This window comes from Amblyomma maculatum, chromosome 3 (genome assembly GCF_055883805.1).
Source record: "Amblyomma maculatum isolate TAMU_Amacu chromosome 3, ASM5588380v1, whole genome shotgun sequence".
NCBI lineage: Eukaryota > Metazoa > Arthropoda > Arachnida > Ixodida > Ixodidae > Amblyomma > Amblyomma maculatum.
Genome location: NC_139346.1, coordinates 95,820,696 through 95,845,963, shown reverse-complemented (window position 1 = coordinate 95,845,963; position 25,268 = coordinate 95,820,696). Strand labels below are relative to the sequence as shown.

Genomic DNA, 25,268 nt, shown 5'->3' with positions numbered 1-25,268 from the left:
CCTCGTATAACGGCTTATCGGTGGCCGCCAGTTCAGGTACTGTTCGAATCTTTTGACAGCTGGACATCCGCCGTCCACCTTTTGTGTTCCTCGAGCCAAAGAAATTGGCATGTTACCCTGCTATCATGACCAGCTCATCGTTCAGAGGAGACTTTGCTCTTAGATTTGGCCGCTATTTTTCCTTTTGGCTGGACAGAGTACTCAGTCAGACTCTCTCGGTCATGATATTTATTAGCGTCCCTGTGCAGCCAGTAGTTTTTTTTACGCAAGCTTGACATAAGACACATTATAAAAACTGATGTAAATTATTTTCCGTGAGGAACCGGAGCAAGCTCCAGCTCTTATCGTTTTCGGTGAGTCATTTAGAAAATTCCTCTTCCCTTGTTGCGGTTAGTACCACTTCGCGCAGAATCTGTGTCCTTGACTCCCTTGTCCCTGCACAAGTCTACAGCAGGTGGCGAACATCCACTTCTGAAGCTGGTGTGGAACACTTCGGGCACGTGGTTGGTCCGATGTCTGCTTGAGATTCCCATCGGCATGTTACCGACGGGGTAGGGGCCGCCCCAGCTCTTATCCTTCTAAGGAAGCCTCCTCTAATCTCGTTAAGTTATCAGGAAGGGGGAATGTACCCGGGGATTGAGAGCACGTGTACTTTTCCTTAAAGAGGATGCTAAGATGGGAACAGCGGAGCGGGCATCATAAGGGAGCCTGATGGGGGGCGCATTAGTGTTTGGAACTTCATGTGTGAGGTGGTGAACTTTTCTCTGCTCATTGTTCTCAGCATGGTCTTGTGACCAATATATCTAGATCTGTATCTTTGTATTTTTATTGAGTGCGTGGATTTCCTGGGTAACACATAGCGTCTTTGTCACTTTGTTCAGTTGTTTTATGGCGGCTAAGGAGGCTGTATAGATGTGAGCTTCTGTTATGGACTCTATTTATCGCCTCCATAGCATCGTGGATTGCATAGAGTTCCCTTACTAGTGGGTCCGCGTATTCTGAAACATATTCTTTATGTACCTTTAGTTTGCTGTGTGTTGGACTAGTAGCTGCTGTTCTAACGCCATTTTCTATAATTGATGCGTCCGTACATTCAATGCAGGTACCTGGAAGTGCATCAACTATAGAGGTCGAGATGCCAGCTTTTCTTTGCGACGAATCCGAGTGGTCTTGTTTGTCGTAATTGTCGTGAATTCCCACGGAGGGGGGTGAGCCATTGGTGGTGTTCGAACTGCCACTTCGTCGTACAAGGATGCTATGGGCGTAACGTACTTTCGCTTCATATCCCTTGTTGCCTCTTGTTGTTCAATTAATTATGTCAACGTATTTATCTGTGCAAACTCTTGGAGAATAGGGATAGGGGTAAAGTTTGGTAAGGCCGTGATAGTGCGCATTGTATTTCTCTTTATTGTTTCCAATTTCTCCCACTGCCACCTCGTGAGTCTTTGGAATTGGGCCTGGTATAGTATCCTCGGCTGTAACATCGATTGTACAAAACGTCTCGCCATGTCCGCTCGAGCTCCTCCTCCCTTAGACGAAATGCGTTTTATTAGGTTTAAGGAACTCGCAGCTACTTTTTTCACCTTATGAAGCCATTGTGTTCCTTTGCCGGATTTGTGAATTGCTAGGCCAAGAACTCTCAACTCGTCCACCTCTTTCAATGCCTGACTTCCAATCTTTAGGGTGACTGTTTGCGTTGCCAATTGTTTTCTTCCATTCTTGTTGGCAACATGAATGTAACTGGACGTTTGAGGTGACAATACAAGACCTGCATCTTGGACGTACTCATCTGTGGTATTTAAAGCCGCTTGCAGGTACCGATTCTCTCTCTCAAGTTGTTTATGAACAGACCAAATCGTGACATCATCTGCGTATAACATGAACCATACTTCTGGTATTTTAGCTAATATCTACGCCAATGGGATCAGTGCAATATTAAATAGTAAAGGTGCTAACACTGACCCTTGTGGCACGCCTCTGTTCGAGGTGTAATTGCCAATTTGGTTTCCGTTTATCCGGATAGAAAATGTCCTGTCTTTAAGCAGATTATGTACTGCTTTTATGAACTGCAAGGGAATGCCCATACATTCCATGTTGCTAAGAATTTTGGCATGTAACACGTTGTTGTATGCCTTCACCACGTCGGTTGCCACTACAGTGCGCACTAGGTAGCTATAAGGCGACACGTGTATGACCTCTTCAGCCAGCATAGCCAGTCCAGTTTATGTGCTAAGGTTTGTTCCGAACCAAATTTGTCGAGCATGATATATTTATTACTGTCCAACCACCATGACAGGCGGGTGGCTATCATCTTTTCATAGATCTTGAAAATTGTGGGTGTTAGCGAGATAGGCCGCAAAAATTCCAGGCTTTTGGGAGGTTTCCCAGCCTTTGGTATTGTTACCACTACCGAGTGTTTCCAACCGAATGGAATGTCTCCTCCTTGTCATACCTCATTTACCACATCCAACAAGCTGTCAACTGCGACTCCTTCTAAATTCTTGAAGACTTCATAAGGAATATCGTCATTTCCAGGCGCAGTTTTACCATTCGCGTCTTCTATAGCAGCCAATAACTCCAATTTGATAAATGGTGATGTCATTCCTGTTTTATCAACCGCATCCACTGTCGGTGAAGGCGCCGGATAATGTGCACGGTTCGGGAAGAAAAGGGCAGCAGCCTGATCTGCAAACGCCTCTGGTGTAAGCTGTAATGCGAGTCTAATACTTTCCGCAATGTTCTTTAACCTGCCGCCTCTTTTCCATGCTATGGAAAGTCCTCCAGAGGGCCTTGTTGGCCGTTCCTGAGCCCAAACGACTGCACCATTCATCCCATCTCCTATGAGCCAGCAGTTTTTCATATCGGCACGTCTGTGCCGTCACTCTGTTTGCCTCAATTGTTCTTTGCACGTCTTCAGGATGGCGACCAGCCTGAATCTCGGCTCATTTTCGGCGTGCCCAAAGTTTTAGTAGGTGCAGGGGGAGAGTTGGCGGATCTGCGTTCACTGTAGTTGTAATGGCCTGACCCTTGAGTTCCGTTTGAAGGGTGGTAACAAAAGTATTCGGGCTAACTGGATCAGTTCGAGTATCCTGCCGTACACCATCGCAGTGTGTAACAGAAGCTTTCTTTCCAGTTTTCTTCATATATCCCAAATTAAGACCAATACTAATGGGGACATGGTCACTACCCCATGCATCTAATTCCGCCTGCCATTGTGGTGCACCAGGGCCGTTCCACCACGTCAAGTCTGATGAGCGTGTTCGTGTTGCAGGTAGTGTTGCGACTCCTGGATGATTTAGTAATGTAAATTTCATTTTTGTGAAGGTAGTATGAACTTGATTACCCCTTTTAGAATCATAATCATATCCCCCTACAGGGTGCGGAGCGTTAAAATATGCACCGATTAGTATCGCAATTCCAGGGTATGAATGGCGAATATGCTTAACCCAACCAAGATAAAGTACTCTGTTTCCTGGCCGAGCATACACGGACACTATTATAAGGGGCGCTTTGTTTGGATGTGTGAGTACAGCAACTACTTCCTGCTGAGTGTTGCACCACTTGCTCAAGTCAAGTGGCGTTTGGGGCATGTTGGCCCTAATATAGATGGCAGCTTTTCCAGGCGTTTCAGCCTCTGCTCTTGCTGGTTTATTAGGGATAGAAAGACACTGGTGCCCTATATATCCTGTTATTGAATATAACCTATTGTGTTCCTATAGCAAGCAAGCTCATGAATGCAGTTTGCCTACAATACCTTTGTCTATTTCCCCAACTTTATTAGAGAGTCCTCTGCAGTTCCATTGCTTAATCTGTTGCCACTTGTTTCGGCTACTTCTATCCATTATGTAAGCTGCTCTGAATGAGGTGTGTCAGTTGCGCAAGTGTGTCCAGTACCGCCTCCCATATTGGTGTGTTAGCGGCAGGTTTACAATTCTAAGCATCCACTAACCTTGCTGTTTTACTGCCTGCAAGCTTTTCTTTCTGTTTTTCTGAACTCTCATTGCGGCGTTGGTCTATACTTGCTTTCTTTTGTCGCAGAAGTGCAATTGGTGCTGAAAGCATCGCAATTTCTTTTTCTATTGCATCCTGCTTGCTTGTGCAGTCTCGGAAAACTATCAGCAGTGAATGCCACTGTGCTCCGTTTTGTGCGTCGTCCATTCTTCAGCGTAGAAGCAAAATATGCACTGTTCTGTGCAATCACCGCAATAGGCTCTTCTTCTTCAGGGGGATCATCAAACAGCTGTTCAGCCAGAACTGCAAATCTGTTTTTAACCACTAACGGTGCACATTGTCTCCGTCGTCCAGCCCTTGCTAACTCGAGCTTTCGCTTTTTTGTCGGACCCTGAGAGGAAGTGATATCGTGATCATCAGATTTGCACAGGCCCCATTTAAATTGTACTTCTCCAGATTCAGTTATATATTCGAGGTTAACTCCATATGGACAAACGTTCTGCATAGTGCACCGGTCTAGGTTTGTACGTTTTGGGTCACACTATCCGGCCGTTGTAGTAAAAACTGTCCGGAAGAGTACTTGGTCTCTGTATGGTGATCAGAAAAGTACCTCTGTTCCCCATACGACGTGCGGCTAACACAGTAGGTGTTCCTGATATGAGGTCTCTGGCCCCCGTCTCCGGGGAATCTTGTAGGTCTAGGTCATAGACGACACATCGCTGAGTGTTTGGACCAGACGCTAAATGCGTCTGAACAGGAAGATACTCCTCTGTCGTGATTGGAATCTGTGTTACTGTGCTCATTTTGCGTGCATCCTCAAGTGTGACTAAATGTACTGTGACAGTATTAGATGCCCTGTGGCTTACAAACCCCTGGTAACATGTGGTACCAAGCGCTGCGTCTATTACTCTCTGTATAGCTCTGGTGGGTATCTTTGTGATATCAAACTGCGCTGTTGGCCTGATATACACTCTGAACGATTGCTACAAGGCCGGTGTTGGATAAACAGAAGCTAGCTTATCAGAGGCAAGGTGGTTCTTTGCCGGTGGTGCGTTGACTGGCGGCCCAGGTAGTTTGACCATCCGGGGTGTGTGTTGAGAGGTCTTAGTGACGACTTCCTGTTGCACATCCATAGCCTGATGTGTATCTTTTAGCTCGGGTAGCTGCCCGAGCGTTGTCCTCGTATTCGAGGTAATGTCTACGTTGCTCTGTGGCCACGTGCTAGCTCCAGGTAAAGGCTCGTTACCTCAGCTTGTCTTTGTACTTGTAGAAGTCACAGAGACTACCGGAGGGTCCATTGGCGTCCCCATGCTTGTCATCTTATCAGCGCTAAGGCTCCGCGGAGCCTCAGTAGGCCTAACAGAAAGGCTGCGTCGGCATTTTTTTATTGTTTTTGGTGCGCTACAGGAAAATAGGCAGACACTGCTTGGACCCATAGCCAGCGGCTAGTAAAGGGTCCAATGGAAAAAGTTCATAGGTTGCAGGCACCCAATCGTCAAAGTTAGAGACATCAGAAGCAGTTAAGTTTACAGTAAACATAAGAAAGTTAGTTATCGCTTATACATTCGTAAAACTACCAATGAAGAGAAGAAAATATAAACTAAAACCTCACAAATCAAACAAAAGCGCGTAGAACTTATACATGAATTAAAGCAAAGAAAGATGAATGCATAATGTCACCACACTGTAACAATACATAATGTCACATGTCGCGGAGAAATAACGCATCAGATAAAATACAGGTATATGTAGGGGTTACATGGGTAATACCAGGCGAACAATGTAAAGTTACAGTAGGCAAATGCAAGTTTGGACTCAAAGTGTTTCATTCATTTTAAGGTAGTATTCTTTTATTGCAATGTAAAAGTTCTTGGCAAGCTTTACGTCACAGGGTAGAGAATTCCAGATTTTGACGCCCGTAAACTGCAGCATACGCTCACCATAAACGTTTCTTTTCATGGGTAAATTAAAATTTGCGTAAGTGTGGCTTCGGGTTGCACGTGACGGGATGTTAAATATAGATATATCTGCAGCTCCTACCCGGAGGGCTGCGTCCTTGACGATCTTCTTGCTACGCACGGGTTGTTTGGCCTTTATGCTCTTCTTCAAGTGTTTGATGGCCGCTGTGTGGGCGCGGACTACACAAGTAGTTCGAAATCTTACTGGACACGATGCAGCCACGGTGCTCAGCGACACTTCTTCTGAAGCCAGTTGTCCTTTTCGCAGTGCAAATCTGCTAGTTGTTGCTCGCTGCACTTGACGGTTGACACACCATAGCTCGATTGCACTATTAACAAGTGTTTGGCTGATATAGTCATCATATTTACGCCGATACCCTACATTTTTGCTGCATACACAAAATCCGATATATACTTCTAAACTTCTACCTTCATTGCACGGTCAATGAGGCAATGCAATAGGCCGTAGTTGTTCAGATGTCCAGAATGAAATTAACGATGGCGGATATGTCATTGAAGACACTGCAAAGAGGTTATTACCAGGTATAGTTGGCAACAATGATTCTCAAGGGGAACAACGCTACATTATATAGCTGATCGAGTAGAGCAGTCAGATTCGCCTATAATGCATACTTGCATAGACCAAGCAAAACAGAAAAATAGGATTGCCGATTCTTTGTTTCCTATTTAGGCAGTAAGGAACGCGTTCAAACATAGTTCACGTTCTGCGGATAAACTTCGTTTGGCGTTGGTGAATTGGTCATGAGTTTCGGTGCAAACCAGAATTCAAATGCAACCCAGCGTATCGTGAACGCTTCCAGAGATTAGGAGTCGGATAACTAACGGAGGCTTGAAAATCAATACGCAGAAGACTAAGGTAATGTTCAACAGCCTTGGGAAGGAACAGCAGTTTACGTTAGGTAGCGAAGCAATGGAAGTAGGAGGCGAATATTTCCACTTAGGACAGCTAGTAACCTCAGATCCGGACCATGAAAAGGAGATAACAAGACGAATAAGTCTGGGATGGAGCGCATTTGGCAACCACTCGCAGATTATGACTAGCAGCTTACCGGTATCACTCAAGAAGAAAGTATACAACAGTTGCATCTTACCTGTACTCACCTATGGGGCTGAAGCGTGGAGGCTAACCAAGAGAGTTCTACTTAAGTTGAGGACAACCCAGAGGACTGTGGAACGAAAAATGGTAGGGGTAACATTAAGAGATAGGAAACGTGCTGAGTGGATCAGAGAAATAACTCAAGTTAGCGACATTCTAGTGGAAGGTAAGAAGAAGAAATGGGCATGGGCAGGACATGTAGTGCGAAGAGAGGATAACCGATGGTCGCTTAAGGTAACGAACTGGATTCCAAGAGAAGGAAAGCGTAGCAGGGGGCGGCCGAAAGTTAGGAGGGCGGACGAGATTAGAAGTTCGCGGAGGTGAAGTGGATGCAGCTAGCACAGAACCGGGTTAAGTGGAGAAATATGGGAAAGGCCTTCACCCTGCAGTGGGTATAGTCAGGCTGATGATGATGATGATCAGATGGCGCAGCTTTCTGTCTTCAGACATGTTGGGATCCGCACGTCGAAATAATGTCGTCATGTTCTCGGTAATCCTGCAGCTTGTTTTGGTAGCAAACGACGCATTCTTCGTCACCACATTATTGAAAACGTCGGCAGACATGACAATGTGGAGTACGACAATGGCGATGGGTATGGCCTACTTTGCGGCATTGTAAACAGAGCAGAAGGCCTTCGGAGAAATAAAACAAGATTGTATCCCACAAGCAGTGAAAAGGTGGAGAACTTTACGGACTGTCATACCATCAGCCGGCGTAAACGCAATATTTGGATCCGATGCTCTCATCCGCTCCATTACGTTATCGCCCAGTGCAGAACCGTAATTGATGCCGCTCTGCCGCAAGAACGTAGTGCGATGCGAATCTACACATCCTCTAGATTTTCTGGAAGCGAGAAGAGTTTCTGCACGCAGATTTTGGTGCATGCCCCTACCGTGCTGATGACGTTCGGGACACTGCTTTCTGTTATCGGGTTGAGTAAATTACATTGATCGGATAGCTTAAAATCTCTCCAATATGCATGGTTACCTGCAAGTTCATGATGGCGTCGTTATAATGCTGAGTAAAGGCTGCACTAGCAAATGCGTGATGCGCTCAGCATTTGTGGTAGTCAGTGATTGTTAAGGAACAAAAATAACAATCAGAAAAACCAATAAATGTGACAATGAGGCATTGATATATTTGCCTAGACAGCGCGAAAGCATTGCTAGATGTCCTTCGTATCTTTCGTGCGCATCGGATTGCTTTGAAGGGAAAAGGAGCAGCATAGGTATGGTCGCGGAGGTCATCTAAAATGGCAGCCCTTGATCATAAATTTTACTATTGCGGCGTTGGCTGGAGGAATATTGACTAGTTGCTTGAATCTTATTATCTTGGTGAGCATATCTTCTCTGTCTTTTTTCACAGTGGTTTAGCTTCAGGGTTGCCGCCTATTTTTTGCGATTATAGTTCTAATTTACTGATGATGGCACGAAGAAAGGTAATGAAGAGTTTGTATGTACGTTTTTGCAGCCGGCAGGTTTTTAAGGAAGAGTGCTCTTCTATATGACTTTCCAGATCTACAGAATGGGGCGCTGGCCTCGAGGACTTTGCGTCATCATCAACAACAGTCACTTCAAGGACCCCAAAAGATTGCGGGTGGGTTCCGAGGTGGATGTCCAGCGTATGGTGGCACTCTTCAGAGCATTACATTTCAACTGCTGCGTATTCTCCAACCTTACTGCCGATGTAAGTTCTTCCATCTCTGCTAAAACAATTACAACAGCTTGATCCAAACAAATAATTGTTAGCATTGCATTACTTTCTAATTTAGGCAATAAGCCTGCTCTCCCATTTCGATTACATTGCTTTCTTCTGTTCTGTGCGAAGGAACTCTTATTTGCTAAGTTGCAGCAAGTCTTTGTCTTCAGTTAAGCCCTCGAGAACAGAAGCCATGTGCTTCCACTTTAGCGCCTGGACTATTTTCCTCATCTCCTCTTTCTTTGCATACCAGCATGCAGCGAATTCCTTCTATGCTCTGGTACTTTCGCCAGTATCAATTTTTCCGCAATAATACAGTTTATAAAATTTCGAAATCGTCACTGCTGGATCCGGCCGTGGGCATTGGCTTGCTAGAAACTCCTATCGCTTCATTTGTAAACCACGGTGAAGGCATATTGCTGTAACCGGAGGGCTCAGCATTCGAGGCGACCCCATTTGTTTGGAAGGTTCTGTATCCAAAAATGATGGTCAGTTACGACAGTGAACGGCCGTCCGTACAAATATGTACGGAAACAGTGGACAGCGAAATCAACAACCATGCATTCCTGTTCGGTGACTTTAATTCCGGCCTGGCTTGTTCAGGGTACGACTTGCGTATGCGATGACATGCTCTCGTTCGTCGTGGCGGTGGGTAACGACTACACCGATGCCGATTCCGTTCCACTAGCAGCGCCTCTGTAAACTTCTGTTGATGCAGGAGGATTGAAGGGATCTAGAATGGGTTTCGATACTTAGAAAAATGCCAGCTGACGGAATGACAACCCGCTTTCTGGTGTCCAGTAAAAAGTGGCGTTTTTGTTGAAAAGCAAAGTCAATGGGTGAGCAACGTCAGCAGAGCGGTTTATAATGCGTCTAAAATAAGAACTAAAACCTAGAAAATTGTGGAGCTCCTTCACTGTCATAGGGGGTTCAAAGGACTTAACAGCGGCGGTTTTCTGGGGATCCGTCATAATACCATTAGCATTGACAAGATTTCCTAGCCGCCACTCTTGGCGCTCTTCAAAGTGGCACTTTTTCTATTTAAGATTCAGGTTAGTGTTGCACAAATAATTCAGCACGCGGACTAAACGCTCATTCTGCTTTTGGAAGGATTTCCCAAATGTGACGACATTGTCAGGATAGCAATGGTAAATGCCCTATTTTAATTCACGCAGAACAGTGTACATAAATTGTTCAAATGTGGCAGGCGTTCTGCAGAACCCGAATGGCATAACATTAATCTCAAAAAGATCATCTAGCATAATAAAAGCAGTCTTTTCCTCATCCGCAGGGTCCACTGGAGTTTCCCAGTAGCCAGATTTGAGATCGAGACAAGAAAAATAGGATGCTTCAGAGAGGCATTCGAGGGCGTCATCTATGCGAGGAAGAGGACAGACGTCCTTTTTCGTAAAAGAATTTAGATGTCGCCAATCCAGAAAACATTGCCGCGAACCGTCTTTCTTGCGCACGAGCATGAGTGGAGATGCCCAAGGGCAGGATAACTCCTGTATCGCCTTCTTCCGTAGCATGTCCTCCACTTGCCGATGAATGAGTTCGCTCAGATGTGGAGACGCGAAGTGACTTTTGACGAATGGGACAAGCCGAATGGGTTTCGATTGGTATGAAGGGCCCGAGACACAGGGCGAAGGTTGGTCCATTTCTTTGACAAAATTCAAATACAGGCGAGAAGGGTAGAACATCCTCAAAAGTACGGCGTTGTTGTAGGCTGAGATCGGCGCTAAAATAGTGGAAGAGTGAATATTTAGCAGCGCACGGAAGTACGGGGACAGTCGTGCCATCTGTTTCCAAAGCAATAACGCGGAACGCATGAGGCAAGCATTAAAACCAGTTGGTAAAACTGCAGGCTCGGACGATGGGTTAATTGTCCAAACGAGGCTTCACCGTGATGTACGAAGATCACACTATGAGAAATATTTTTTTTATGCATATTGTGTGAATTGGGGTGTAGTGGTGGCGTAGTGGTAGAACATCCGCCTCGCATGCAAGAGGACCGGGGCTCAAATCCCGGTGCCGCGCAATTTTCCACCGGATTTAAAAAAAAAATTCCGCGTGTCAATGGAATTGCATAAAAAGGTTAGGGGTGCAACCTGATGCCGGTGAACACCTCCAGCAACGCACTCCCTCACCAGAACAGGATTTTGCCACCCTGGTGCAGTAATTGGCCACAACCTCTCATGATAAGCTCCATAAAACACCGGTCCTCCGTCACCAGCGGCTGCGGAACAACTGACCACGGCGGCGGTCAGACCTGTGACGCAGCAGGGGGTGCTAAGAACTTCTGACTCCGCTGGACAGGCCGCCATTGGAAACTGACCCTGGCAACGTTTAACGTTAGAACCCTAGCTAGTGAAGCTAGCTTAGCAGTGCTGGTAGAGGAACTAGAAGGTATCAAATGGGATGTAAAAGGGCTTAGTGAGGTTAGGAGGCCGAATTAGGCATATACAGCACTGAAGGATGGGCATGTACTGTGTTATCGAGGCTTACCAGAGAGGCGACAACTAGGAGTAGGTTTCCTTGTCAATAAGTATATAGCGGGTAATATTGATGAATTCATAGTAATAATGAGAGGGTGGCAGTCATCTATTAGGCTTAATAAGCGGTATAAACTGAAGGTTGTACAGGCCTAGGCACCTACAGGTAGTTATTATGACCAGGCAGTTGAAAGCTTCTACGAAGATGTAGAATCGGCAATGCGAAAAATAAAGACGCAGTATACTGTACTAAAGGGCGACGTCAATGCCAAGGAAGGGAAAAAGCAGGCAGGAGACCAGGCAGTAAGTGACTATGGCATCGGTTCTAGGAATAACAGGGGGGAGTTATTAGTTGAGTTTTCAGAGCGCAATAACTTAAGATTCGTGAATACCTTCTTCAGCGAACGGAAGAACCGGAAATGGACATGGAAAAGTTCTAACGTGGAGACTAAAAATGAAATTGACTTCATAATGTGCTCAACCCCCGCCATTGTGCAAGATATAGAGGTAATCGGGAAAGTGCGATGCAGTGACCACAGGATGGTGAGGTCCCGAATTAGCCTAAATCTGACGAAGGAACGCAACAGATTAGTAAGAAAGAAACCCATCAACGTATTAGCGGTGAGGGGAAGGGCAGAAGAATTCAGGATCTCGCTACAGAATAGATATTCAGCTCTAACCGAGGATGACGACATTACCCTAGAAGCAATGAACATTAATTTCAGAGATATCATTACTGAGTGTGCGGTAGAAGTAGGGGGTAGGATAGTTACAGAGGATACCGGTAAGCTGTTTATAGAGAAAAAAGATTTGATTAAGAAACTCCAGAGTATGAAAGCTTCCAATCGAACAGACCAGTTCAAATTGGCCGAGATATCAAAGCTAATCAATAAGCGCAAGGTGGCCTATATAAGGAAGTATACAATGGAGAAAATTGAACATGCTGTAAAGAACGGGGGAAGCCTTAAAGCGGTAAAGAAGAAATTGGGCATAGGCAAAAACCAAATGTATGCGATAAGGGACAAGGCGGGCAACGTCATCACGAAAATGGACAAGATAGTCAAAGTAGCCGAGGATTTCTGTACAGATCTCTGCAGCAGCCAAAGTAGTCTGGACCGTAACGAGATTGGCGCCAGGGAAACACTGTCAGACGTTCCACCAGTGACGCAGGACGAGGTCAAGAAGGCATTAGAAACTATGAATAGGGGGAAATCAGCTGGAGAGGATCAGATAACTACAGATTTGCTAAAGGACGGGGGGGGGGGGATATCGTGCTAGAGAAACTGGCCACCCTGTATACGCAGTGCCTGGTGTCATCGACGGTACCGAAACCATTGAAGAATGCAAACATTATCCTCATTCATAAGAAAGGGGACTCTGAGGACCTTAAAAATTACATACCATTCAGCTCACTGTCTGATGCGTATAGTGTATTTTCTAAGGTAATCGCTTATAGAATCAGGACAACCTTAGACTGCAATCAAGCAAAGAATCAAGCAGGTTTTCGGAAACGGTACTCTACTATCGATCATATCCATACCATCAATCAGGTGATAAAAAAATGCTCGGAATATAATCAGCGTTTATACATAGCATTCATTGATTACGAAAAAGCATATGACTCAGTTGAAACATCGGCAGTGATGCAGGCATTGCGAAATCAGGGGGTAGACGAGCCATGCGTGAAAGTGCTGGAAGATATATATAGTGGCTGCACAGCAACCATAGTTCTGCATAAAGAAAGTAACAAAATTCCCATAAAGAAAGGTGTTAGGCAAGGAGACACAATCTCCCCAGCACTATTCACAGCTTGCTTAGAGGAGGTATTCAGAGACTTGGAATGGGAGCAGTTAGGGATAAGGGTAGATGGAGAATACCTCAGTAATCTGCGATTTGCTGATGACATTGCCTTGCTAAGCAACTCTGGGTATGAACTGCAAATAATGATTGCTGACCTATACAGGAAAAGTAGAAAAGTAAGCTTGAAAATCAATATGCAGAAGACTAAGGGAATGTTCAACAGCCTCGGGAAGGAACAGCAGTTTACATTAGATAGCGAAGTACTGGAAATAGTAGGCGATTATGTCTACTTACGACAGGTAGTAACCGCAGATCCGGACCATAAAAAGGAAATAACAAGAATAAGATTGGGATGGAGCGCATTTGGCAAGCACTCGCAAATTATGACTAGCAGCTTACCGGTATCGCTCAAGAGGAAAGTATACAACAGTTGCATCTTACCTGTACTCACCTATGGGGAAGAAACGTGGAGGCTAACCAATAGAGTCTACTTAAGTTGAGGACAATCCAGAGGGCTATGGAACGAAAAATGGTAGAAGTAACATTAAGAGATATGGAGTGTGCAGAGTGGGTCAGAGAAATAACTCAAGTTACCGACATTCTAGTGGAAATTAAGAAGACGAAATGGGCATGGGCAGGACACGTAGTGCGAATAGAGAATAACCGATGGTCGCTTAGGGTAACAAACTGGATTCCAAGAGAAGGAAAGCGTAACAGGAGGCGGCAGAAAGTTAGGTGGGGGATGAGGTTAAGAAGCTCGCGGGGGTCAAGTGGATGCAGCTAGCACAGAACTGGGTTAAGTGGAGAAATATGGGAGAGGCCCTCGCCCTACAGTGGGTATAGTCAGGCTGATGATGATGATGTGTGAATTGGGTGCACCAATGACTAAAATGTGTCTGTTAAGTTAGTGGAACGAACACTGAGACAAGCATGGTAGACAAGGATGTAACTACTGTGTTTTCGGTAACACGAAAAACAGTTTCTTTGTTACGGCAGGTTTCAAAATGACTCGGCAGATGAGCTCTGTCAAAATAAACCTCTTCACCCTGGCAGACCTCGGTAGCGCCGCCAATCTCCAAAAAAAAAAAAACATTCTAAATATGGAATGTATGAGAGGGGTGCGACGACGAATTCGGCTTGAAACATTGCACCACACACCGACACTTGTGCACTACACACACTCAGATGCCGCAACGTCTCTTCACTTACACCACAAAACACTGAAGCATGATCGTTTTTCAACATCACTTTGCCTCAAAACAAGCGTCTGAACTCTTTACTCATCACAGACATAGTCGCACCAGTATCCACCAAAGGTAATGTACACACACCATCAATGAACACGCGGACTTTGCTTTGGACGAAACAGTCGAAGAAGAAATATCAGCGCACAGTGGATTTTCATCGGTCTCACCCGCATTGGTCGCGCTGGTGAGATTTCGTGAAGTGGTGATACAGAATGCCACCGTGGTGATGGTGAAGCGCGCGAACAGAAAGCTTGTAGAGGGGTAAAACTTCGATCAAATGCAGGAAATGGTCGCGTTGATTCTCGTCTGGGAGGTTTGGGTAATACCTACGCGTACCATTTGGTTGTTGTAAAATGGGTCCGTATTGCCGATGATTGGGTACAGTTGGAGACGCGGGGTGGTTATAGCATGACTGCAGCGTTCTGCGGCAGTACCTGGCGATGTGACTTTCAACGCCACACCGGACGCCAATCGGTACGGGAGGTAGAAAAAGCCGCTAAGCGCCATTAACAGCAGGACGCGTTGTATTTGTGACGGAATTGTGGTACTGGTCAGGAAACCTGGTAGGTCGGTTTGAACACCGGGAATTACGTGCGGCGAAGTGATACGTTTGGACCTCGAGCATTGACGAAGTTGGGTTAGCGAAATGCCAAAGCAGATAGTGAATCGGAGCTGAAACTTGGGGAGCTTGGAAGAGAGGCAGTGCTACAGTCGCTTGTGGTGGTGAAGAAGCTAGCCCTCTAAGGACTCTGTGGCCAGGGTTATAAGCAGATTCATGCTCGGTAAGTGGGGTAAGCCGTAGAAATTCTCGCACGATTTGCCGGATAGTGCCGGAAGATCCACTAGGGCATGGTCATCAAGGCTGGCCACGATAGAAACGGTGGCCAGCCACCCAAATATTTGCGCAGTAAAACGTGTTTTGATGACACGCTGATGTATTTGATGACATCAGAGAGAGGGTCGAGGTTGTCTTTAGAATTAAGAACGTGTACACATCATTCCTGATGCCCTTCAAAAGGTGGCCGACTCTATCTTCCTAACGAATGTTTGAAAGAGGCATTTGCATGAATAGAGGCATTCGCAGAGGGCTATGGAATGAAAAATGGTAGGAGTAACATCAAGAGATAGCAAGCGTGCAGAGTGGGTCAGAGAAATAACTTAAGTTACTGATATTCTAGTGGGAAATCAAGAAGAAGAAATGGGCATGGGCAGAGCATGTAGTGCGAAGAGAGGATAACCGATGATCGCATAGGGTAACAAACTGGATTCCAAGGGAAGGAAAGCGTAGCAGGGGGCGGCAGAAAATTAGTTGGGTGGATGAGGTTAAGAAGTTCGAAGGGTGAAGTGAATGCAGCCAGCATAAAACAGGGTTAATTGCAGAAATATGGGAGAGGCACTTGCCCTGCAGTGGGTATAGTCTGGCTGATGATGATGATGATGATGATGATGATTTGCTTGATATGAGGATCTGTTCAGTAGGGTGCTAGACGTTTCAGTGGGTAATTGGACTGATTGGGTCAGGGTTTGCTCAGCCTGCTTTTTGCTCTGAACAGTCTGGCCAAAATGCTGCTTTAAGTCTGTGGCAAAGCCTTCCCAAGTCGTCAAGTTGTCCACAATATTTCAAACTAGGTCATCGCCGAATAAATCAGAACAAAAATGACATTGGTCAGCATGGTGACAGGTTCTCATCGGTTGTACCGACTAACTCTTTGAGAATGATTTAACTACTTCTCAAGGTCCTCACCTTGTTCTCCTGCAAATGACCGTGGTTTCTGGTAAGGCTGAGGCGGAACAGGACTGGCGGGGACAGGCCTATCGACAGCCTCGTTTCCAGTGTCGCGGCGTGCAAAGTTTCATTCTGTTGTGTGCTTCACGATGGTCGGAAGTGGTGGCAGTCCAGCAAGGCCGAAGATTCAGTTTCTCTTGGAGCGCCGCTGGTAGTCAGAAAAAGGTCGAACCGAGCACCGCCCACCAAGGTATTACGGCGAAAAACCAAAGGGGTGTTTATTTAGATACTGATGGAAGCGGGATAAGGTGTTGGCCTACTAGATCCAAACACCACCGCCTTTCCTCTCTTCTGACAACAATACGCCGTCCTCGCCAGTAACGTTACAATATGTTTTGATATGCGTTCAGGTCGTTGGTGGCGTCACCTCTAGGGTCCATGTACCTTAGGTAAACACCTGTCCACAATATAAATGACGCCCAGGACACCTCGGTATTGCAGACAAGCGTGCACAGGCAAGCAAACAGATCATAAAATATTGACACAAAAATTGACTCAAATACAACAAAAGCATCTACTACTATCGAATTAGCGGCGCCAATTGTAATTCAGAATACTACTATCAATAGTGTCACGAACAACAGGGTGTCACGAAATCGGCGCCCATTTTCATCAAGCCGGTACGGCGCGAGGCCCGCACGGCGTCGCGTGGAAGGCATGGAGAGCAAAGCCCCCTTCCCCGCGCGGGAGAGCGCGTAGCTTTGTACGCATTGTTGTCACCCTCTTTCCCCTTGCCCGGGGAAGACGGTGGTTCATCGGCCTGGAATTCGCCAGAAAAATCGAGCATCTTCTATGGGACCTAGCCAATGGCGACGCGCGGCTCGACGGGAGGAGAAGAGGGAGCTATAACCAGCGAAGCTATGTGTGTGTGCGCGCTAGCTTTGGCGCGTGTTAACAAACAGACGCGGCGCGCCCTACTTAAAGTGACCGCGCCGCTTGTTGAGTCAGTCAGTCAGTTCGTCAAGTGTTTTGCGACGTGCTCGCCTGTGTTTCGGCTGGACTCCCGGGGATCACCCACTGCTGGCAAGCCCACGGACTTTCAAGGGAGCGGCGCTCGTCTCGTATGGCGGCCACATCGTGACTCTTGAGGCGTCGGACTGCAACAGTGCCCGGTGAACAATTTGGTGTTTGTTTATGTAATTCTCTCGTGTTTGATCTATTGTAAAGACTCTGAGTTATTGAATCATACTGTAGTTGCATGCTTAGCGTTTGTATTCTGTGAACCTCTCGTCTATGTATTTCAAGTGATATTGTGTATTCCTTTGTATCGTCTCTTGCTGTGCATAAATTGTGTTTTGTTTGTTACTTCTGACTCCGATCCTTTCTCTGGTTTGAACCGGCGACCGCTGGGCACCAAGCGACCACCCCCTTCTGTCACCACAAGGTAGTTGAATTCCGGCTGAGCTTGCCACGCCGGTCGAGGGCATCTCCTTTGCGACCGGAACAGCTACCCCCACACACTCAAAGGGCGTCTGGGAGTGTGCGCACCGGTAAGGGCGCATCGTTAATAATACCCCCTAATTATTAACGGGTGACAATTAATCTGGCGTCCGCGACAGGACGTTTGGTGCACTCAAGCTCAGAGGATGGTGAACGAGTTGGAAGAGTTTACGAAGAGGTCGTAAACAGTGTAGCAGCAGAGCGGTAGCGAGAGGTAGTGCCGCGCGGAAGCGTTTAGGCGAAGTTCGCTAAGCAGTGTTTAGGCTACACCCAGACGGTTCGCGCTTCAGATATGAATCTGAAAGAGTTGGTGGAGACTGGCACCCAGCTGGGGTTGTCCGGTGCCGAACTGCGCAAATGGGTTAGCCAGAGAGAAAAAGAAGAAAGAGAGAGAGAAGAAAAAGAACGAGAGAGGGCTCGAAAGGAAGCCGAGGAAGAAAGAGAGAAGGCTCGAAAGGAGCGGGAAGAGGAATTTCAGCGAGAAAAGGAATTACTTACGATGAAACTTCAGCTCCAAAACTCAGGGAACAGCAACGGTTTAGCTGAAGTGCATAGCGCCAGTGAAGGACATAGCAGCTTGCGGATAGACGCAAGTAAATTGATTGCGAAATACGACGAGAGAAGAGACGATCTCGACGCGTTCCTCTTGCGTTTCGAAAGGATCGCCATAAATGCAAATTGGACAGACAGTGAATGTGCTACCATCTTGAGCACTTGTCTTAGCGGCGAAGCATTAAGTGTGTTTGGAAGACTTCCTCCTGAGGATACAGGCAGCTATAACAAAGTGAAAGCTGCATTACTTAAAAGGTTTAGATTTACGACGGATGGGTTTCGTGAGAAGTTCAGGACTGGGAAACCTATGGACGGTGAAACGGCAACACAGTATGTTGCGCGACTGAGTCATTATTTCGACCGCTGGACTGAACTCTCAAAAATTAAACTTGAGTATGGCGCACTTCGCGAACTCCTAATTAAGGAACAATTTCTGGGTAGCTGTCACCCTGGTTTGTCGCTTTATTTAAAAGAAAGAAAGGCACATACGTTGGATGAAATGATGGAGCTCGCAGACCAGTATTTGGAATCCCAGGGAGGCGAAAATTTGAGCAAAATTGTAAATTTGGAAACCCCTCGAAAGCCCGAATTCCGACAGACACAACCTATTGTAAAGTCACCCCCGAGGTGCTATCTCTGCGGACAACTAGGCCACATCGCACCTAACTGCCGTAAACTCGTAACCAACAATCCATCCTCGTGTTGGAAATGCGGACAGAAGGGCCACAAAGCAATGTCGTGTCCCGACGTTGACAAGGCAGCACCGCAGGCGGCATGCGCGAGGACTCCGTCAGAGTCAGAATATCGCCTGGAGGAAGAAGATGCCGATGGCTTTGTTGAGCTTAAGAACGGCAGTAAAGTCCGCGTGGTGCACGACCTAGAGGAGGAGGAAGCAGAGAAGGTTGTTAATCGGAAGGACAAGAAAATCCGGGTGGTGAACGCCGTAGTACATGCACAACCTGGATCTGCGGTGAATCGGATGCCGGTTTCGGGGGGAAAGATAAAAGGAAAATCAGTTTCTGTGCTACGAGATACAGGTAGCAGTGCCGTAATTATTAAACGCAGTTTGATTCATGAGAATGATCTGACTGGCGAGAAATGCCCTGTGAGGCTAACTGACGGCTCAATTCAATTGCTACCTGAGGCAAAATTGGAAGTGCAGACGCCATACTATTCTGGAAAACTGACAGCCCTGTGCATGGAACGCCCTATATACGATTTAGTGTTGGGAAATATCAAGGGCGCAACATTTCCCGAGGATCCTGATCAAAGTCCCGCGCCTGTGCGCTGCAAGGAATCTAAAAAGAAAAAGGCAAGGCGAGGAAAGCAAGGCCATGAGAAGCCGGAAGAAAAGCCTCGAGACAAGAATAAACAAAGGGAAGCTCCTCAGAAGAAAACCGAAAAGAAAGAGACAACACAGGAAATAAAGTCAGGCAAGCCTAGGCCGTCGTTGATGCAGGTAGCCCAAGTGTTTGTCCTACTTATGGGGGCGTTACTTGGGATATTTCACCTTCAGCGGAAGGAATACCGGTGCCCAGGAAAGAACACTATTACAGTGATTCTTTTTGTTGGTCTGTGCGCGTTGGCACAGGTTCCCGTGTATCCGTCGGCGCTACTGGTTGTAGGGGCAATTATGGACGCACATTGGTTGTGTGATTTGCAAGTGGATAAGTCCTGCCTCAGGGAATTTTCAGTAGCCCGATCGGAGAACATAGAAGCGTCTCAAATGCGAGAGCCTAGAGCGAAGGCAGAATTCCTGGCGGACAGAAGCGTGTCACGCACTGATCGCGGGTTATAATTACGCTCGCAAATTTAGGTTTGTGCGTTTCGCATTTGAAGAGCTGTGTGTTGTTGATTCCTATGTGTGTTCGACGGCAGTGTGTTGCTATGTTTGTGAATTTCATGGCATTGATGTGTGAATTTTGTAATGTGTTATTACAATTTGTGAAATTTGTGCAATGTGTGTGATGTGGACAGTTGCCCCATATAATTTGTGAGCGCATCCATGTGCGCGCGATGTTCGTGGTTGTTGTGAATATTGTGGGACAATATTCTTTAAGGGAGGGGCAGTGTCACGAAATCGGCGCCCATTTTCATCAAGCCGGTACGGCGCGAGGCCAGCACGGCGTCGCGTGGAAGGCATGGAGAGCAAAGCCCTCTTCCCCGCGCGGGAGAGCGCGTAGCTTTGTACGCGTTGTTGTCACCCTCTTTCCCCTTGCCCGGGGAAGACGGTGGTTCATCGGCCTGGAATGCGCCAGAAAAATCGAGCATCTTCTATGGGACCTAGCCATTGACGACGCGCGGCTCGACGGGAGGAGAAGAGGGAGCTATAACCAGCGAAGCTATGTGTGTGTGCGCGCTAGCTTTGGCGCGTGTTAACAAACAGACGCGGCACGCCCTACTTAAAGTGACCGCGCCGCTTGTTGAGTCAGTCAGTCAGTTCGTCAAGTGTTTTGCGACGTGCTCGCCTGTGTTTCGGCTGGACTCCCGGGGATCACCCACTGCTGGCAAGCCCACGGACTTTCAAGGGAGCGGCGCTCGTCTCGTATGGCGGCCACATCGTGACTCTTGAGGCGTCGGACTGCAACAGTGCCCGGTGAACAATTTGGTGTTTGTTTATGTAACTCTCTCGTGTTTGATCTATTGTAAAGACTCTGAGTTATTGAATCATACTGTAGTTGCATGCTTAGCGTTTGTATTCTGTGAACCTCTCGTCTATGTATTTCAAGTGATATTGTGTATTCCTTTGTATCGTCTCTTGCCGTGCATAAATTGTGTTTTGTTTGTTACTTCTGACTCCGATCCTTTCTCTGGTTTGAACCGGCGACCGCTGGGCACCAAACGACCACCCCCTTCTGTCACCACAAGGTAGTTGAATTCCGGCTGAGCTTGCCACGCAGGTCGAGGGCATCTCCTTTGCGACCGGAACAGCTACCCCCACTCACTCAAAGGGTGTCTGTGAGTGTGCGCACCGGTAAGGGCGCATCGTTAATAATACCCCCTAATTATTAACGGGTGACAAAGGGCTAGACGTGACTAACACGACGGGACGAAGCTGAAGCAGCAGGCAAAGTTCCGCGCACAGCACGTGAGACAACTTCGGCGTCCTTTTCTTCCAGGCGCCACCTAAGAACATCAGGGACACCAGGTGGCATTACTCCCCCTCCTAACAAAAAGATAGCACAGACTGGGCGCGAGCGATGGGCGATGCAAGTCAGTACAGAAAACGAATATAAAACGGAGGCGGTGCCCTACACAACTAAACGAGTGCATAGTACACTGCACATTACCGCGTGAAATACGGTTTCATGCGGACAACGTGCACCACCTCGGAGCGTGGTTGCCGACGCGAGGTCTGCACAGTACCCGCTGGAAGAACTTCGTATGTCACTTCTGTGACACGGCGCAGAACCTTGTAAGGTCCAAAGTATCGCGACATCAGTTTTTCAGACAAGCCGGGCCGGCGCACCGGTGTCCACACCCAAACCTGCTCTCCTGGTTGGTATGTGACGTGTCGATGACGGAGGTTGTAGCGACGCGTATCCTTTCCCTGCTGTTGCTGAATGTGGATGCGGGCAAGTTGACGTGCTTCCTCGGCGCGCTGAGCAAACTGTTCAGCGTCTGGGATGAGAGGAGTATCCGTGCAGCACGGAAGCATGCGATCTAACATCGTCTGAACGTCGCGTCCATAGAGCAGGCGAAATGGCCTAAATCGCGTAGCCTCTTGGATGGCAGTGTTGTAGGCATGTGTGACGTGCGGGAGAATCTCGTCCCAGGTCTTGTGCTGGGAGTCTATGTACATTACAATCATGTCGGCGATCGTTTTATTGAGTCTCTCCGTGAGGCCATTTGTCTGTGGGTGATAAGCAGTGGTTTTGCGATGGCTCGTGTGACTCAGATCAAATAAGTCGGGCATACGCTGTGCCGTAAACGCCGCGCCTCGATCGGTGATTACTTGGGACGGTGTGCCATGGCGCAACACGATATGCTGCATAAAAAACAAGGAGATCTCAGACGACGTGCCACGCTTCACCACCTTGGTTTCAGCATACCGTGTGAGATGGTCGGTCACGACTATAATTCATTTGTTACCGACCGATGTCAGCGGAAATGGGCCCAGAGAGTCGATGCCGAGTTGGTCAAACGGTGTTCGGGGAGGCGCAATAGGTTGGAGCAAACCCGCTGGCTTGAGAGGTGGCGCCTTTCGACGTTGGCACTCACGACAGCCTCTGACGTAGCGATGAACGACGTCAGCACGTTTAGGCCAATAATAGGCAAGACGAACAAGTGCGAGTGTGCGTGCAAAGCTCAAGTGGCCAGAGGTGGCCTCATCATGGCAAGCAAAAAGGATATCGGCATGGAGGTCGGCTGGCACTACGAGGAGAAACGCTCTGTCGACAGTGCTGGAGTTCTGTTTGTATAGAACGCCATTCCGGACACAGAAAGCAGACAGGTTGCAAGCAAATTGCCGAGCGATATCAGCAGCGCGACCCTGCAGCTCGCTGTCGGGTCACCACGTCTGAAGCACTCACCAGTCCAAGAAAACCGCTATCGTCGTCCGTGCTCTCATCGACTAAACCGACGGGTGCGCGCGACAGCGCGTCAGCATCTTCGTGCTTCTGGCCAGATTTATACACAATGGTATACTCAAATTCTTGGAGGCGAAGACTCCATCGTGCTAGGCGCCCCGATGGGTCGCGGAGGTTAGCCAGCCAGCACAAGGAATGATGATCGGTGACAACTTTAAACTGGCGGCCATAGAGGTAACGCCTAAATTTCATGGTTATCCACACAACCGCAAGGCATTCCTTTTCCGTAGTGGAGTAGTTTGTCTCGGCGCGGGAGAGAGTGCGGCTGGCATATGCTATTACCTTTTCGACGCCAGCTTGGTGTTGAACGAGTACAGCGCCAAGGCCGATATTGCTGGCATCGGTGTGGACTTGGGTGTCAGCGTCTTCATGCAAGTGCGCAAGAACAGGGCTTGTTTGCAGTCTGCTGTGCAGCTCCGCAAAAGCCTCTTGTTGCTCGGCGCCCCACACGAACTGTGTATCATCGCGAGTGAGGCGAATCAGGGGGGCGGCAACTTTAAAAAAATCGGCGATGAAGCGGCGGTAGTACGTGCAGAGACCCAGGAAGCGTTTCAAACTTCTCTTGTTTGCAGGAACGGGAAATTTGAAGACAGCAGAAGTCTCGTCGGGGTCTGGCCTAACGCCTGCGGCACTCACAAGGTGATCAAGAAACTTCAACTCTTTGTAGCCGAAGTGGCACTTCTCGGGCTTGAGCGTCAAGTCAGCTGACCGGAGGGCATCTAATACTGCGCGCAGGCGTTCGAGGTGTTCTTCAAAGGTTTCAGAGAATACGACAAAGTCGTCGAGATAGACTAAGCAGATTTGCCATTTGAGGCCGGCGAGAACGGTGTCCATCATGCGCTGAAAAGTAGCCGGCGCTGAATATGGGCCAAAAGGCAGCACTTTGAACTCGTAAAGTCCATCTGGGGTGACAAAAGCTGTTTTTTTGCGGTCCCGCTCATCGACCTCAATCTGCCAGTAGCCGCTCTTCAAGTCAATGGAGGAGACGTACTGGGCGCGACGAGCTTGTCGAGCGAATCGTCGATACGGGGCAGCGGGTAGACGTCTTTTTTAGTGATGGCATTCAACTTTCGATAATCGACACAGAAGCGAAGGGTCCCATCTTTTTTCTTTACCAGCACGACAGGGGATGAGCACGGCCTGTTGGATAGTTGTATGAAACCATCACAAAGCATCTCCTGAACTTGTGTCTGAATCGCTTCTCGTTCCGTCGTTGAGATACGGTACGGCTGCTGGCGGATAGGGCGGGCGTCGTCAAGAGTAATGATGCGGTGGTTCACGAGAGGCGTTTGCCGTACTTTCGATGAGGACGGAAAACAGATGCTGAATTCTAGTAGGAGGGCACGTAGCTCACGATTCTATGTGTCCGAGAGATCCGGACTAATATCAAGACGGTCAAGTGGGGGCTGCACAGTGCTAACAGCCCCAAACGTAAAACATTCTGAAACATCCGCTAAGGAGTCAGCAAACGCGATGACAGTAGCACGAAAAAGATTCCGGGGTTCGTTGGTGAAGTTAGTCACCAGGAGCTCAGACCGGCCGTCGCGGAGGTGGTTGAGGCTGCTCGCTGTACAGATGCCGTGGGTGAGCAAAAGTGACTGGTTGCCGTCGGCGACCGCATGCCCGTCACGCAGATCGTCGCAAGTAACAGTCACAAAAACACTGGCGCGTGGCGGAATCGAAACGTTCTCGGCGAACATTCGAAGGGCGGCGCGGCGTTGGCGATTCTTGGTGTCAGTATCAGCAGCTTTCTCGGTTGAAAATGTCACTGTGCGCTCCCGGAGATCGATAATAGCTCCATACTTCCGGAGAAAATCAACCCCAAAAATAAAGTCACGGGAGCAGTCAGGTATAACGTGGCAGCTTATAGTAAACGTGGAGCTGGTAATTTGAACTCGTGCCGTGCACAGGCCATTAGGAGTTACGACATGTCTGCCAGCGGTGTAAATTTGCGTGGCCGACCATGGTGTCATTACTTTTTTAAGAAGCGCTGCTAGCTTCCCGCTCATAATCGAAAAATCCGCGCCAGTGTCCACCAATGCACTAACCTTATGGCCGTCGAGAACCACGGGTATGTCCAGCGAGAGTCGATGTTCATGCGTAGGAACTTTCGTCGGTGCCGTAAAATCCAGACCGCTCACAGGTCTCGTTGTCAGGGGTCTTCGTCACGTCGATTGCAAGCGGCCTCGCCCCCGGAGGTCGCTCTCTTTAGTTTTCCCGGTGGGGACTTGGCGAGCGTCCCTGCGCCGTCCAGGATGACCTCGGCTGCGGCGATGGTCGGCGTGGGGACGTAGATCATGACTGCCGTTGAGAAGTTGGCGCCATGCGCTGCTGCGCTAAGTAGTCTCCAATCTCTCGGGGTCTTTGGCCTATTGTAGCGCGACGCATCTCGATGGGAAATCTGTGAAGTCCAAGGTGTCGATAGGGGCACTGCGATTGAGATGACCTGGCTTTCAGCAAGGGAAGCACAGGCACTGGCGATTTGGGGCGCGCCACAGGTCCGCCTTCAGCTGGGGTGGTCGTCGGTTGTCGACGAACGGCTCAGTGTGTGCGAAATACAGTGAGCCTTGATCGGGTGGCGGTAATGGCGCCGAATCAGGGGCAGGGTGTCGCGCCATATCTGCATAAGTTGGACGC

At 48.0% G+C, this 25,268-nt stretch overlaps 1 protein-coding gene across 2 annotated transcripts in view; it reads left to right on the top strand.

Moving 5' to 3' along the window:
• The window catches only part of LOC146195374 (caspase-2-like), a 109,392-nt gene that overhangs the window by 1,931 nt on the left and 82,193 nt on the right, over positions 1-25,268 (top strand). For both annotated transcript variants that reach the window (XR_014706005.1, XM_084597804.1), the window contains exon 2: positions 8,543-8,713. Coding sequence is in view for 1 of the 2 variants with exons in the window: in XM_084597804.1 (XP_084453930.1) it covers positions 8,543-8,713 (171 nt within the window). In the remaining variant the exon portion in view is untranslated. The remainder of the gene's footprint in view (positions 1-8,542; positions 8,714-25,268) is intronic.